We start from the raw sequence: 17,353 nt of genomic DNA on the forward strand, positions 1-17,353 counted from the left end.
CAATGTAAAGTAGTGAGTGTACAGCATGTATAACAGTGCAAATCTGCTGTCCCCTCAAAATAACTTAACACACAGCCATTAATGTCTAAACCATTGGCAACAAAAGTGAGTACAGCCCTAAGTGGAAATGTCCAAATTGGGCCCAATGTGTCAATATTTTGTGTGGCCACCATTATTTTCTAGCACTGCCTTAACCCTCTTGGGCATGGAGTTCACCAGAGCTTCACAGGTTGCCACTGGAGTCCTCTTCCACTCCTCTATGATGACATCAAGGAGCTTGTGGATGTTAGAGACCTTGCGCTCCCCCACCTTCCATTTGAGGATGCCCCACAGATGCTCAATAGGGTTTAGGTCTGAAAACATGCTTGGCCAGTCCATCACCTTTACCCTCAGCAAGGCAGTGGTCGTCTTGTAGGTGTGTTTAGGGTTGTTATCATGTTGGAATACTGCCCTGCGGCCCAGTCTCCAAAAGTAGGAGATCATGCTCTTCTTCAGTATGTCACAGTACATGTTGGCATTCATGGTTCCCTCAATGAACTGTAGCTCCCCAATGCCGGCAGCACTCATGCAGGCACAGACCATGACACACCCACCACCATGCTTGACTGTAGGCAAGACACACTTGTCTTTGTACTCCTCACCTGGTTGCCGCCACACATGCTTGACACCATCTGAACCAAATACATTTGGTCTCATCGGACCACAGGATATGGTTCCAGTAATCCATGTCCTTAGTCTGCTTGTCTTCAGCAAACTGTTTGTGGGCTTTCTTGTGCATCATCTTTAGAAGAGGCTTCCTTCTGGGACGACAGTCATGCAGACAAATTTGATGCAGTGTGCGGAAATGGTCTGAGCACTGACAGGCGGACCCCCCACCCCTTCAACCTCATACGTCTATTTCCCAAAGAAAATCTCTGGATATGACGCTGAGCACGTGCACTCAACTTCTTTGGTGGACCATGGCAAGGCCATTTCTGAGTGGAACCTGTCCTGTGAAACCGCTGTATGGTCATGCCCACCGTGCTGCAGATCAGTTTCAGGGTCTTGGCAATCTTCTTATAGCCTAGGCCATCTTTATGTAGAGCAACAATTCTTTTTTTCAGATCCTCAGAGAGTTCTTTGCCATGAGTTGTCATGTTGACCTTTCAGTGACCAGTATAAGAGAGTGTGAGAGCGATAACACAAATTTAACACACCTGCTCCCCATTCACACTTGAGACCCTGTAACACTAACGAGTCACCTGACACCAGGGAGGGAAAATGGCCAATTGGGCCCAATTTGTACATTTCCACTTAGGGGTGTACTCACTTTTGTTGCCAACGGTTTAGACATAATGGCTGTGTGTTGAGTGGACAGCAAATTTACACTGTTATACAGGCTGTACACTCACTACTTTACATTGCAGCAAAGTGTTATTTCTTAAGTGTTGTCACATTAAAAGATATATTAAAATATTTAAAAAAATGTGAGGGGTGTACTCACTTTTGTGAGATACTGTAGGTCTATGGCGCTGTTGGGTTAGTGCACATGAAAAATTATCTTAGGGAGTGTTATAGAAATATTAGATATAAAATATTAAAGAATATTAATAATAATAAAAAATTATAGCTACTGTAAAAAATTATAAATAAACCATACAATTTTTTACAATGTCTCTAAAAAATTTTTTACTATTAATATTTTTAAATAGTTCAATAATGCGACTTAAGATAACTATGTTTTCATGTGCCCTAAACCAACACAGCATTACTGAAATATTAAATATTATGCATGTTATGCATATTTTACATTCCTATGGTCTTCACATAGAATTATTTTTAATTTTTATTATTAAATATATATATATATATATATATATATATATATATATATATATATATATATATATATATATATATATATATATATAAATATATATTGAAGGTAAAAAATAACATATCTGTAAGTGAAGAACATTGGAATGTGAAATATGTACAGTAAATACAAAGTAAAACACATTATTAAATATTAATATTAAATAAATATGATTATTCATGTATTCATGTTTTCAGGTGTTTGACTGCAAAGGACTCCAATGTGTTTGTGTGTGTCTATATATATATATATATATATATACAGTTGAAGGCAAAAGTTTAGGCACCCCTGACAATTTCCATGATTTTAATTTTTAAATAATTGGGTGTTTGGATCAGCAATTTCATTTGTATCTATCAAATTACTGAAGGACACAGTAATATTTCAGTAGTGAAATGAGGTTTATTGGATTAACAGGAAATGTGCAATATGCATCAAAACGAAATTAGACAGGTGCATAAATGTGGGCACCCTTGTCATTTTGTTGATTTGAATACCTTTAACTACCTTGCACTGATTAATTGGAACACACAATTGGTTTGGTGAGCCCATTAAGCATTGAACTTCATAGACAGGTGCATCCAATCATGAGAAAAGGTATTTAAGGTGGCAAATTTCAAGTTCTCATTGACTCTCCTCTGAAGAGTGGCAACATGGAGGCCTCAAAACAACTCTCAAATTACCTGAAAACAAAGATTGTTCAACATTATGATTTAGGGGAAAGCTACAAAAAGCTATCACAGAGATTTAAGCTGTCAGTGTCCACTGTGAGGAACATAGTGAGGAAATGGAAGACCACAGGCACAGTTCTTGTTCAGGCAGAAGTGGCAGGCCAAGTAAAATATCGGAGAGGCAAAGGATGGTGAGAACGGTCAAAAATAGCCCACAGACCACCTCCAAAGACCTACAACATCATCTTGCTGCAGATGATGTCACTGTGCATCGCTCAACAATTCAGCGCACTTTGCACAAGGAGAAGCTGTATGGAAGAGTGATGCGGAAGAAGCCTTTTCTGCACACACGCCACAAACAGAGTTGCTTGAGGTATGCAAATGCACATTTGGACAAGCCAGCTTCATTTTGTAAGAAGGTGCTGTGGACTGATGAAACAAACATTGAGTTATTTGGTCATAACAAGGGGCGTTATGCATGGCGGCAAAAGAACACAGCATCCCAAGACAGACACTTGCTACCCACAGTAAAATTTGGTGGATGTTCCATCATGCTGTGGGGCTGTGTGGCCAGTGCCGGTACTGGGAATCTTGTTAAAGTTGAGGGTTGCATGGATTCCACTCAATATCTGCAGATACTTGAGAATAATGTTGAGGAATCAGTCACAAAGTTGAAGTTACGCCGGGGCTGGATATTTCAACAAGACGACCCAAAACACTGCTTAAAATCTACTCTGGCATTTATGCAGAGGAACAAGTACAATGTTCTGGAATGGCAATCCTAGTTCCCAGACCTAAATATCATTGAACATCTGAGGGGTGATTTGAAGCGGGCTGTCCATGCTCGGCAACCATCAAACCTAACTGAACTGGAGATATTTTGCAAGGAGGAATGGTCCAAAATACCTTCATCCAGAATCCAGACATTCATTACAGGCTATAGGAAGCGTCTAGAGGCTGTTATTTCTGCTAAAGGAGGCTCTACTAAATACTGATGCAATATTTCTGTTGGGGTGCCCAAATTTATGCACCTGTCTAATTTCGTTTTGATGCATATTGCACATTTTCTGTTAATCCAATAAACCTCATTTCACTACTGAAATATTACTGTGTCCTTCAGTTATTTGATAGATCAAAATGAAATTGCTGATCCAAACACCCAATTATTTATAAATGAAAATCATGGAAATTGTCAGGGGTGCCTAAACTTTTGCATACGATTGTATATTGAAATAGTAGATAATTTAAATGGACTTCAATGGAGCATGCTGTTAAAAAAAAACAACTAACACTTATCGGTCACTTGCTAACCTGACACCGTGTAAGACCTAAAACCCTAAACCTGAAGGTAGTTATGAATATTTTACATTCCAATGTTCTTCACATAGAAGAAAATGTTATTTGTATTTTTAAATATGTATATATATATATATATATATATATATATATATATGATTATTTTTTGTCAAATATATATCAATAAACTATATATCTATATGAATACAGTATATACAGGTATAGATATAAACATATATATTTAGGAATATATATTTAAAAATACACAGAACAATTTCTTCTAAGTAATGAACATTGGAAAGTAAAATATTTACATTAAATACATAGTAAAAGACATTATTAAAGTTTAAAGGTATTTGAATGGAAAGGGCTCCAAAGTATATATATATATAGACATACATACATACACAAACGCATGTATATATGTATATACATGTGTATATACAGTATCTCACAAAAGTGAGTACACCCCTCACATTTTTGTAAATATTTTATTATATCTTTTCTGTGACAATACTGAAGAAATTACACTTTTCTACAATGTAAAGTAGTGAATGTACAGCCTGTATAAAAGTGTAAATTTGCTGTCCCCTCAAAATAACTCAACACACAGCCATTTATGTCTAAACCGTTGTCAACAAAAGTGAGTACACCCCTAAATGGAAATGTCCAAATTGGGACCAAAGTGTTAATATTTTGTGTGGCCACCATTATTTTCCAGCACTGACTTAACCCTCTTGGGCATAGAGTTCACCAGAGCTTCACAGGTTGCCACTGGAGTCCTCTTCCACTCCTCCATGACGACATCACAGAGCTGGTGGATGTTAAAGACCTTGCGCTCCCCCACCTTCCTTTTGAGGATGCCCCACAGATGCTAAATAAGGTTGTGAAGGGAGGAGATCATTGCTCTGCTTCAGTATGTCACAGTACATGTTGGCATTCATGGTTCCCTCAATGAACTGTAGCTCCCCAGTGCCAGACAGCACTCATGCAGGCCCAGACCATGACACTCCCACCACCATGCTTAACTGTAGGCAAGACACACTTGTCTTTGTACTCCTCAACTAGTTTCCGCCACACAAGCTTGACACAATCTGAACCAAATAAGTTTATCTTAGTCTCATTGGACCACAGGACATGGTTCTAGTAATCCATGTCCTTAGTCTGCTTGTCTTCAGCAAACTGTTTGCAGGCTTTCTCGTGCATCATCTTTAGAAGAGGCTTCCTTCTGGGATGACAGCCATGCAGACCAATTTGATGCAGTGTGCGACGTATGCTCTGAGCACTGACAGGATGACCCCCCACCCCTTCAACTTCTGCAGCAATGCTGGCAGCACTAATACATCTATTTCCCAAAGACAACCTCTGGATATGACGCTGAGCATGTGCATTCAACTTCTTTGGTCAACCATGGCGAGGCCTGTTCTGAGTAGAACATTTCCTGTGAAACTGCTGTATGATCTTGCCCACCGTGCTGCAGCTCAGTTTCAGGGTACTGGCAATCTTCTTATAGCCTAGGCCCTCTTTATGTAGAGCAACAATTATTTTTTTCAGATCCTCAGAGAGTTCTTTGCCATGAGGTACCATGTTGAACTTCCAGTGACAAGTATGAGAGAGTGTGAGAGCGATAACACCAAATTTAACACACCTGCTCCCCATTCACACCTGAGACCTTGTAACACTAACGAGTCACATGACATCGGGGAGGGAAAATGGCTAATTGGGCCCAATTTGGACACTTCTTCTTGGGGTGTACTCACTTTTGTTGCCAACGGTTTAGACATTAATGGCTGTGTGTTGAGTTATTTTGAGGTAACAGCAAATTTACACTGTTATACAGGCTGTGCACTCACTAATTTACATTGTAGCAAAGTGTAATTTTTTCAGTGTTGTCACATGAAAATATATAATAAAATATTTACAAAAATGTGAGGGGTGTACTCACTTTTGGGAGATACTGTATGTGTTTATATGTGCATATAAACATCCATACACATATTTAGACATTTTTTATCAATATTTATAACGAACATTTTTTTATCAGAAGCCGTTTATATTTTTGTGAGTGTAACACATTATTTTAATGTACTTATGTTGTGTTTGGTGTACCTTTTTCTTTACCACTTACACTTTATGCTAGGTCTTCAGTCGCGCTAACCGGACTAGTGCAAATTATGTTTGTGCTTGAGCACACCTGTTTAATTTCAACTTGTAATACGTGTGTAAGTTATTGCGGTCACGATATTGCTTATGGCGACCCATGATAACTTTAGTGCGCCACTTGTAATTTAGCCCTTTATTAGGTATTTTGCAGCAGGACATATTTAAATAGCAGATAATTTAAAGGGAAATCAGCACAAATAAGGTAATTTAATACTTTTTATTTAAATAATGTTTGTGATTTACATCTTTTTTTTAAAAAAAGTGAAACTTCTTTAGCTTTAACCGTTGCGATTTTCTTGTATTGCCAAAATGATCCACCCATTTGTAACCAGGTAGTAGTAAACCCCTCCTCATGTGCAGATTAGTGTTGCTTTATTTGCCACATAGAGATGCAGCTATAAAAATATTTCAGTTAGTACCCATATAAAGGCAGATTTAAATGCACACACAAAACCAATTTTGTTTTTGATTGTGCCCTTCATTTTTCAATTTAATAAGTAGGGTAGGGGTTCAAATATAATACACTGGGAGGGTAACAAAAATACTAAACATTGGAAGAGCAGTAGCTCTGTGTACAATAGGATTCATCTAGAAGTTAAAGGGACAGGAAAAACAAAAATTGTATTTCATGATTCGGATACAACAATTTTAATCAACTTTCCAATTTACTTCTATTATCAAATTTGGTTCATTCTTTTGTTATCCTTTGCTGAAGGAACATCGGCAGCTAGCTGAACACCTCTAGTTAGCCAATCACAAGAGACAAATGTGTGCAGGCACCAATCAGCAGCAGCTCCCACTAGTGTAGGATATGTGCATATTCTATTTCAACAAGGGATACTAAGAGAAAAAAGCACATTTAAAAATCAAAGTGAATTTAAAAGTATCTTAAAATGACATGCTCTATCTGAATCATGCAAGATTAATTTTGACTTTCATATCCCTTTAAAGTAAAGGATAGTTGCTAATTTTGCTATTGGGAAAATCCAATCATTTTTGAGAGTTGTCAGTTTATGGTCATAGACATATAATTCAGTTGTTTGCAGCAGCGCACAAATAAAATCATCATTGGTTGCTGTTATAGCAGAAGAGAAAGTTACTTTGTCACACTACAAAAGGAAACAGAAGATGCTTGAAGCACCCAGTAATACATGATCTGATTTTCCATTGCAAAAGGGTCAATAAATTAATAATAAAAAAAAATATTTACTCTCTTGGCAGAGCGGCACATTAAAGTCACCACATATGCAATTTAAACGTCACCTTGCAATATAATGGCAGGGAATGGAAAGATCACATCCCATGTAGACGGGTAGGACACTCACCATAGGTTTCTTGTATTCATTGGGCTTGATGCAGCGCACAAAGAAAGGCTGGCACACACTGAGTGTTCGCATCAGCAGCTCCAGCGATCGCTTGAACTGGCTGCTTAGGGTGGGTGAGCGTTTCCTGGTCTCAGCCCCCTGCAAAAAAAGAAAAAAAAAATAGCTAGAACCAAAAAAAAACCTCTCAGGAAATGGATAGTTGATAACAGAAAAAGAGCCTCTTCCTGCCCTGCGGTGTCACTGGAAGGGAAATACCTCTGGATCTGAAGGCTGGAAAGTGCTTAGAGGTGTCAAAATATACACAAAGAATTAACCACTCCAGAGCACATTTGAAACAAAAATTTACTGTCTCTGATTTTCAATGTTTTTTAACCAAAAATATATTTAAACAAGTACAGAAAAGTAATATAATAGGTATAAGCTGAGCAGCAGCAAGGGCCTAATGTATGCACTGATACCATAAATATAGACCCAGTTTTACTACTACACAATACCACAGCAAATGCTGCCTCTTCTTATTTGGGCTTATTTTGGGTTAGCATTATCACACAGAATACTTATGTTTCTATCCCAGAACAGTAAATATGTAAACTTTATTGTATGGTCTGATATGATATATTTTTGAGGAACTTGTATAACAGCTCTGCTGAAGTTGTACATTTGTTATAACAATAATACTAAGAAAACTAAGAAAAATAATAATACTTATTATTATGAACTACAGGGGATAATGTCATTTAGTAGAGAAGACATTGTAGAGTATTCAGTCATAGTGATGTTTTAATTTAAATTGTTTCATTTTAATTCTTCTAGAAACTATGGTGCATAGAGACATAAAATATATATTGCATATTTGTATCAAGACTATAATATCCTGTGTAGGATGAAGTTTATGCAATACAATATTATATTCCTACAAAGATGGCAACAATCAACATCTCTACATGAGAAACAGCTGTCCAGGACACTTTCCCACTGTTAAAGGGACATGAGCTCAAAAAGAAAATGCTCTAATGTGTTACAGAATTTTATTACTACAAATGAGCGCTGCGGTACCGGTTAGCGCTCTACAAATACCTGATAATAATAATAATAATGTTCCTTGTACAAAGGAGAATTGCCTGGTATTTTGGGACGGACTGACCTTACTCAGCAGGATCAGACTGATATATTTTAGGAAAGTTTTCCTCTGTGAAAAGCACAACTGGGATCAAAGAGGCTGCTCCTAGGTGGTAGCTCGCCATAGAACAAGCTATTGAGCTGTTGTTTGTTCCTGGTAGAGTGCTTCTCTCTTTGTATGCAGCAGTTCTATGACCCCTTAATAAATGTGGCCCTATGTGTTTAACCCTATAAAAGATAGGTAGATATGGTTAAATTCAGGTCTAGTACAACAATGCATTACTTGAAGCTAGCTGATCCAATAGCAAGAGGCATATATGCCTATAGCTGCCAACCTCAAGCTATCCTGAGCCTACCTATGCTTTTCAACAAGGAATACCGAGATAATGAAGTCAATTTGCTAACAGAAGTAAACCGAAAATATCTCTTAAAATGGCATGCTCTATCTAAGCCACGAAAGTTTAAAATTGACTTCAATGTCCCTTTAAATATGACTTTATAATCACTATTTAAATTCAAGTTTAAGATTATTACAAAGACCAAAACAGCACACTCAGTGTGTCTCAGTGTGCGGTAGAATCTACGTGAAGAGACAACCTAATAAAAAAAACGATTGCTTTTCTACACAATGGCATACTAAGGGCAAGATTTATGATGAGGCGAATGCACCAATCGGTTGCTGGCTCATTTAAGCCTGCAACAGATATTTATTAGACATGTGCGATTCGTTTCGGATCGATTCGGAAATTCGGCCGAATTCGTAAAATTCGGGATTCGGATTGATCCGAATTTCCGAATTAAAATACTGCCGAATCTACAGAATAAATCCGAATTAGTTGGGATTTATTCGGTAGATTCGGATGGCCATGGATTACACTAGTATTGTACAGTATATTAGGTTATATCACTCTGCTATGGGTTACACCTAATATACAGTACATAATACTAGTCTAATCCCACCTAACACTTACCGAAATTCCGAATTTCCGAACCGAATCGAAACGAACCAAATCCAGCCGAATTTCTTCGAATCCGAAACGAATCCGAACCGAATCGATTTAAATTTCTCCGAATTCGAATCGATCCGAACCGAAATTTGAAAAATTCCGAATCGATCCGAACCAAATTTTTTCGACATGCACATATCTAATATTTATGAAGCCGCAGTTTAAATCACTGCTTCATAAACTCTCTCCGCCACACTGGAGTTGGTGGATAAAAATAACCCCGGATTCATTCAACCGGCGTTATTGAAAAGCCCTACTCTCAAGTAATTGGTTGCGTGAGGGTAGTGGGGGCCCCACAAGTTGTGATCAAGTGCAGACAGGTTCACAACTTGTCAATCATGTCCGCTCGCAAATTTATAAATCTTGCCCTAAGCTATATCAATAAGCAACTATTACAATATTACCACAGTAGTGGCAATGCAGGGGTTAAACACACAATTGTATGCAAGCAATAGAGCAATAATACAATTCTGTAACATATTAGAGCATTTTCTTTTTCTACTTTTAAATCGCTTTAAGATTCTGGAATACTTATCAGCTTAAAGGGACAGTCTAGACAAAATTAAACTTTCATGATTCAGATATGGGGGCATATTTATCAAGCTCTGTATGAAGCTTGAGGCTCTTTGTTTCTAAAGACCGCTGCTCCATAACTTGTCCGCCCGCTCTGAGGCGGCGGACAGAAATCAACCCGATCGAATACGATCGGATTGATTGACACCCCTGCTAGCGAATCTGCAGGGGGCGGCATTGCACCAGCAGTTCACAAGAACTGATGGTGCAATGATAAATGCCGACAGCATATGCATTTATCGATGTGCAGTGATGTGCAGCAGACATGATACGCTACTTCGTATCATGTCCGCTCGCACATTGAGAAATATGCAATTATAAAAAAACTTTCCAATTTACTTTAATTTTTAACAAAAATTTGTTCTCTTGGTATTCTTTGTTGAAAGCTAAATCTAGGTAGGCTCATATGCCAATTTCTAAGCCCTTGAAGGCCGCCTCTTATCTCAGGGCATTTTGACAGTTTTTCACAGCTTTAGCTCATGTGTGCCATAAAGATAAAATTGTGCTCACGTACCTGGAATTACCAAAGAGTGAGCACTGATTGGCTAAAATGCAAGTCTGTCAACAGAACTAAAACAAGGGGGCAGTCTTCAGAGGCTTAGATACAAGATAATCACAGAGGTAAAAAGTATATTAATATAACTGTGCTGGTTATGCAAAACTGGGGAATGTGTAATAAAGGGATTATCTATTTTTTTAAACAATAACAATTCTGCAGTAGACTGTCCCTTCAATCTGCTGGTACTCAGTTATTAGACTACCAGAAAGAATTGTGAAGCCATCAGCAACTATTATATGAAAACCTTAATTTAGAGTAACAAATACCATTCAGCTTGTGGGTATCTGTCAGTGACAGAAGACGAGAACTTTCCTAAAGTATATCAATCTGAAACCATTCAAAAGAACACTCAAGCCCTGATATATAAGGTAATACACATCTGTAGTAGAAAACAGTCAAACCCAGTAAGTGTCAGTGAATCAGAGCTGTAGTTTTAATGGGGGGGCAATCATATACTTGTCAATATCTGCCTTCCTTTATATAAGTTTCTAGGTTCTAGATATTTTGTTTAAAGAAGCAAAAGAAATCAAGTATTAAGAGACTCTCCTAGTGACTTGATCTGTGGAATAGCACCCAATGACCCCATACTTTAAAGGGACAGTTTACTCAAAATTTTTCTCCCCTTTAATTTGTTCCCAATGATCCACTTTACCTGCTGGAGTGTATTAAATGGTTTACAAGTAGCTCCTTTACCCTTATATTGACATTTGAAATTGTTAATTTAGCATGTGGTATCCCCACCTATTCTGAAAGTTTGTGGCCGCGCGTACCGGCTATAGATAAGCTTTGTAAACACAGCCAGCAGAAGAAATTACACTCCCAGTGTGATAAAGCAGAGATAAGTTAATAAAATGTTGATTTTCCATTGTTCTCTCAAAGTACTGGTGATTGTTTTAAGGACAGATATAAGATAAAGAAGCAGGTATATGTGCACAATGTGATACAGTAATGAGATCTGATTATAACTACAAGCTCAACCTATTTTATTAGGCTGTGGCTTCAAAACACAACATCAGAGCTTTAATATACACAAATAAACCTTAAAAAGCTAATTTTCATACATTTTTTACTCTGCAGTTGGTAAAAAAAGCAATTGTAAACACATTAAGGGACAAACTATTTTACAGTATACTGTCCCTTTAAGGGACAGTAAACCTAGCAAATAATGTTATATAATTCTGTACATAGTGCAGAATTATATAACATTAGCTTAAGGGACACTGTAACCAAAATTTTTCTTTTGTGATTCAGATTGAGCATGAAATTTTAAGCAACTTTCTAATTTACTCCTATTATCAAATTTTCTTCATTCTCTTGGTATCTTTATTTGAAATGCAAGAATGTAAGTTTAAATGCCGGCCCATTGTTGGTGAACAACCTGGGTTGTCCTTGCTGATTGGTGGATAAATTCATCCACCAATAAAAAAGTGCTGTCCAGAGTACTTAAACCAAAAAAAAAGCTTAGATGCCTTCTTTTTCAAATAATGATAGCAAGAGAACGAAGAAAAATTGAAAATAGGAGTAAATTAGAAAGTTGCTTAAAATTTCATGCTCAATCTGAATCACGAAAGAAAAATTTTGGTTACAGTGTCCCTTTAGCGCCAGCTTTCGAAAGCAAAAGGACTACAGAGATATTGTACTATGAACATTGAATATTACAGAACGCCGCTCCTGGCTCTACTGAGTGGGTCTGTTTTTTCTCCTAAGCGCATTGCGGGCACGCTGTCTAGTCAAAGCCAGCCTGATCGTGCTATTAAACTCAATGTAGCTCACTCCTGCTACCAGAGCATTAGCGTGCTACATTGAGTATAATGGCGCGATCGGTTTGGCTGTGACTAGACAGTGTGCCCGCGATGCACTTAGGAGAAAAAAAAGAGACCCGCTCAGTAGAGCCAGGAGCGGCGTTCTGTAAAAATCAATTATCGTAGTACAATATCTCTGTAGTCCTTTGCTTTAGAAAGCTGGCGCTAAGCTAATGTTATATAATTCTGCACATAGTGCAGAATTATATAACATTATTTGCTAGGTTTACTGTCTCTTTAAGCATTACATTCCTAAGTTAATAATAAACTTAAAACACAACATCAAGGCTTAGGTTATAAAGGCTGCAGACTCTTTATTATAAACCATAAAACATTCCAATAAATAACCTTTATAAATAACTTGTCCCTATAAACAATCCCAAACAGTGCTTGCCCCTTAACAGATCAACAGGCGTGATGACCAACTCATCAACTCTTCATTATTCTCTCCTGCTATCAGGATGTACTCACTTCAAGCTCCACCCTCCTCCAAAGGCAAACACTCCGCCACCCACCAATCCCTCCAGAGGCAATTGCAGGAAGGGCGGGCGGGAGCTTCTTCTCCATAGGTAAAAGAGGCCTTCACTTCCTGCTACCCCACTTATTTAACACCTCTACTACCCCTCCTCTTAGCCTCTCCACCATATCTCACTTAGCCTGTCCTGGGGTCAAAGGCCCCGCCTTCAATTTATTCATCCAGGGCTAACTTTACAAACTCTCCTAAAAATACAAACTGAGGTATAAAAGCACCATAAACTATTTATAAAGACATTGCCAAACACATCACACTGTGTAAGAATATAAAGGCCAACATGGCGGCATCTTCCATTAAAAAAAGTACTGACCTAAATAAGTACTTAAAGGTGCAGGTGATAATATTTCTGTAATTTTCAGCAAGTTATTTTGCTAAATGACTACAAACCTAGCTATAAAATAACTATTACTTTAGATTTTATTCAGTAACGAGTTTTACAATTATCCTGGGTACAAGCCATATTGTTTGGGTTCTCATTAACCCTGTGCGGCTTCTTGATGAGCAGCTTTGCATTTTGTTAGTAGATCTGTGTTAGTTGCATACATGATGGGCTTTTGTTAAGGAAACATACATTAGAATTCTTTGTGCAAACCAAAAGATCTCTGTTAACAATTTTATCAATTATAAATCACACTAATTTAAAGTGAATGTCAATTTAAATGAATCAGTGCCCGGTTTTTAATAATCCTATTAAAAACAAGGGCACTTTAATTTATCAAAATTTACATTTCACTCGTTTTCTTCAAATACTTAGCTTTTAATCTTCACAGCTGCTCCAGCGATTGCCCCGGCCGTTGGAAGCCTCTTCATACGTCAGAAATGACGAATCTGGCTTCCGCCAATCACGGCTTCCCCCCTGGGGGAATCTTGGCCTGAGACAACACCGTAATTGGAGGAAGCCAGATTCATCATTTTGGATCCGCGATGAGGGCTTGCGATGGGCGGAGGAAGCGCTGCAGCGGCTGTCAGGATTAAAAGGTAAGTATTAGTAGAAAACGAGTGAAATGTAAATTTTGATGAATTAAAGTGCCCTTGTTTTTAATAGGATTATTAAAACCTGGGCACCGATTCATCTAAATTGACATTCACTTTAAAACAGGGTTGGACCATATACATCACCTGATATATATCATGATATGTATATAATTATATCTATCCATTGATATATACATGAATACTTTGGATTGCAACTTTAGAAACGTAAAAGGAGAGGCAGCATATCTGTAAAAAGAACTTACTCTGCTGAGCTAAGGAGATGCTCAGGTGATATTTTCCTGTCAGCTTTTTACAGTTATACTGCATCAGTTTCAAGTGATTTAGCATATGAGTATTATGTCCCTTTAAGGGGTTTAAAAGGTAAAAATACTAAAATGCATAATGAAAATTACATTCTAATCCTAAATGTATTTTGTAGTTACTAATAAATACACTGATTACTTACTAATTATTTGTATTCCTAACTCTAATACTCTGCAAGACTTACAGTCAATGCCTATCTAAAGCATGCTTGTAATATTTATCAAATTTATAACACACATTTCCAAAATTCTGTTATTTATATAAATATCATGATATTTACCGACCCTGTAGAAAAGAATATCAAGTCTGGAAAGGGAAACAGGGAAAAAACACACACAATGAAGCCGTATCACTAACTGTGCTATGTATTTTAGCTGCTGCTGCTGCCGAAGCCTATTTGTAAGCAGGGATGTACTGAAAGCACCAGTTCCATATAATTATTGTAATGATTTTGTATTATTGTAAATGTTTTCTAATTAAAACCTTTAGTAATAAGCAGAATATATTCTCTAACAGAGCTAACAAACTTTTTTCAAATAGTCTACTTAATGTTACATTCTCAGAGTTGCCAAATGTGAGAAAATGACTGCATGAGCTTGTTTGTGTCATTATTTGAAATACATGAAAGAATACGTTATTGAGTAAATGTGCAAACAAATCAATGTGTAAGTGAACATGCAAGTGCTTAAATTATTGAGGGCCAGATTACGAGTGGAGCGCTAACAGTTACGTGCGAACGATAAGAGGTTTATCGCGGGTGTTTGTGCAAGTCAGGTTTTTCCCTTACACTCATAATAGCACTATCTGATAAAATTATTTTAAAAAATATTGCACAAAAAAAGTTATAAGGACTTGATATGAGGTCTCAAGTTTTAGAGAAAAAAGCAGACATACACATACATGTATAAATATGTATATGTATATATATATGTATATATATATATATATATATATATATATATATATATATATATACACACACTGAATATATATATATATTTATATAAATATATATGTGCGTGTGTGTGTACATATGTATTTATATGTGTATATATGTATTTACAGACATATATACACATATAAACACATAAATACATATGTACACATATATAGACATATATATATATATATATATATATATATATATATATATATATATATATATATATATATATATGTGCATTGTAGCCCTTTGCAGTTAAGTAAAGGAAAACATGTAAAATCATATTTATGTAATATTCATACACCTAGATTTGGAGTTTTGCATTAGCCGTCAAAACCAGCGTTAGAGGCTCCTAACGCCGGTTTTGGGCTACCGCTGGTATTTGGAGTCAGTCAGGAAAGGGTCTAACGCTCACTTTCCAGCCGCGACTTTTCCATACCGCAGATCCCCCTACGCCAATTGCGTATCCTTTCTTTTCAATGGGATCTTCCTAACGCCGGTATTTAGAGTCTTGGCTGAAGTGAGCGTTATAAATCTAACGACAAAACTCCAGCCGCAGAAAAAAGTCAGTAGTTAAGAGCTTTCTGGGCTAACGCCGGTTCATAAAGATCTTAACTACTGTGCTCTACAGTACACTAACACCCATAAACTACCTATGTACCCCTAAACCGAGGTCCCCCCACATCGCCGCCACTCTATTAAAATTTTTTAACCCCTAATCTGCCGACCGCACACCGCCGCCACCTACGTTATCACTATGAACCCCTAATCTGCTGCCCCTAACACCGCCGACCCCTATATTATATTTATTAACCCCTAATCTGCCGCCCCCAACGTCGCCTCCACCTACCTACAATTATTAACCCCTAATCTGCTGACCGGACCTCACCGCCACTATAATAAATGTATTAACCCCTAATCCGCCTCACTCCCGCCTCACTAACCCTATAATAAATAGTATTAACCCCTAATCTGCCCTCCCTAACATCGCCGCCACCTACCTACAATTATTAACCCCTAATCTGCCGACCGGACCTCACCGCTACTATAATAAAGTTATTAACCCCTAAAGCTAACTCTAACCCTAACACCCCACTAAGTTAAATATAATTTAAATCTAACGAAATAAATTAACTCTTATTAAATAAATTAATCCTATTTAAAACTAAATACTTACCTGTAAAATAAACCCTAATATAGCTACAATATAACTAATAATTATATTGTAGCTATTTTAGGATTAATATTTATTTTACAGGCAACTTTGTAATTATTTTAACCAGGTACAATAGCTATTAAATAGTTAATAACTATTTAATAGTTACCTAGTTAAAATAATTACAAAATTACCTGTAAAATAAATCCTAACCTAAGTTACAATTAAACCTAACACTACACTATCAATAAATTAATTAAATACGATACCTACAAATAAATACAATTAAATAAACTAACTAAAGTACAAAAAATAAAAAAGAACTAAGTTACAAAAAATAAAAAAAAATATTTACAGATATTAGAAAAATATTATAACAATTTTAAGCTACTTACACCTACTCTAAGCCCCCTAATAAAATAACAAAGACCCCCAAAATAAAAAAATGCCCTACCCTATTCTAAATTAAAAAAGTTCAAAGCTCTTTTACCTTACCAGCCCTTAAAAGGGCCTTTAGCGGGGCATGCCCCAAAGAAAACTGCTCTTTTGCCTGTAAAAAAAAAATACAACCCCCCCAACATTAAAACCCACCACCCACATACCCCTAATCTAACCCAAACCCCCCTTAAATAAACCTAACACTAAGCCCCTGAAGATCTCCCTACCTTGTATTCACCACACCGGGTTCACCGATCCGTCCTTGCTCCGACGTCTTCATCCAAGCCCAAGCGGGGGCTGAAGATGTCCATGATCCGGTTGAAGTCTTGGCCCAAGCGGGGGCTGAAGATGTCCATGATCTGGTTGAAGTCTTGGCCCAAGCGGGGCTGAAGATGTCCATGATCCGGTTGAAGTCTTCATCCAAGAGGGAGCTGAAGAGGTCCATGATCCGGCTGAAGTCTTCTATCAAGCGGCATCTTCAATCTTCTTTCTTCCGGATCCATGTTCATCCCGCTGACGCGGAACATCCATCTTCACCGACGACTTCCCGACGAATGACGGTTCCTTTAAGGGACGTCATCCAAGATGGCGTCTCTCGAATTCCGATTGGCT

The 17,353-nt window shown here is 37.3% G+C and overlaps 1 protein-coding gene across 1 annotated transcript in view; it reads right to left on the minus strand.

Moving 5' to 3' along the window:
- The window catches only part of MYO7A (myosin VIIA), a 290,371-nt gene that overhangs the window by 205,537 nt on the left and 67,481 nt on the right, over positions 1 to 17,353 (minus strand). Inside the window, exon 15 of the mRNA XM_053705599.1 lies at positions 7,311 to 7,448. Coding sequence (XP_053561574.1) covers positions 7,311 to 7,448 — 138 coding nt within the window. The remainder of the gene's footprint in view (positions 1 to 7,310; positions 7,449 to 17,353) is intronic.

The sequence above is a fragment of the Bombina bombina genome, chromosome 3 (genome assembly GCF_027579735.1).
Source record: "Bombina bombina isolate aBomBom1 chromosome 3, aBomBom1.pri, whole genome shotgun sequence".
Classification (NCBI taxonomy): domain Eukaryota; kingdom Metazoa; phylum Chordata; class Amphibia; order Anura; family Bombinatoridae; genus Bombina; species Bombina bombina.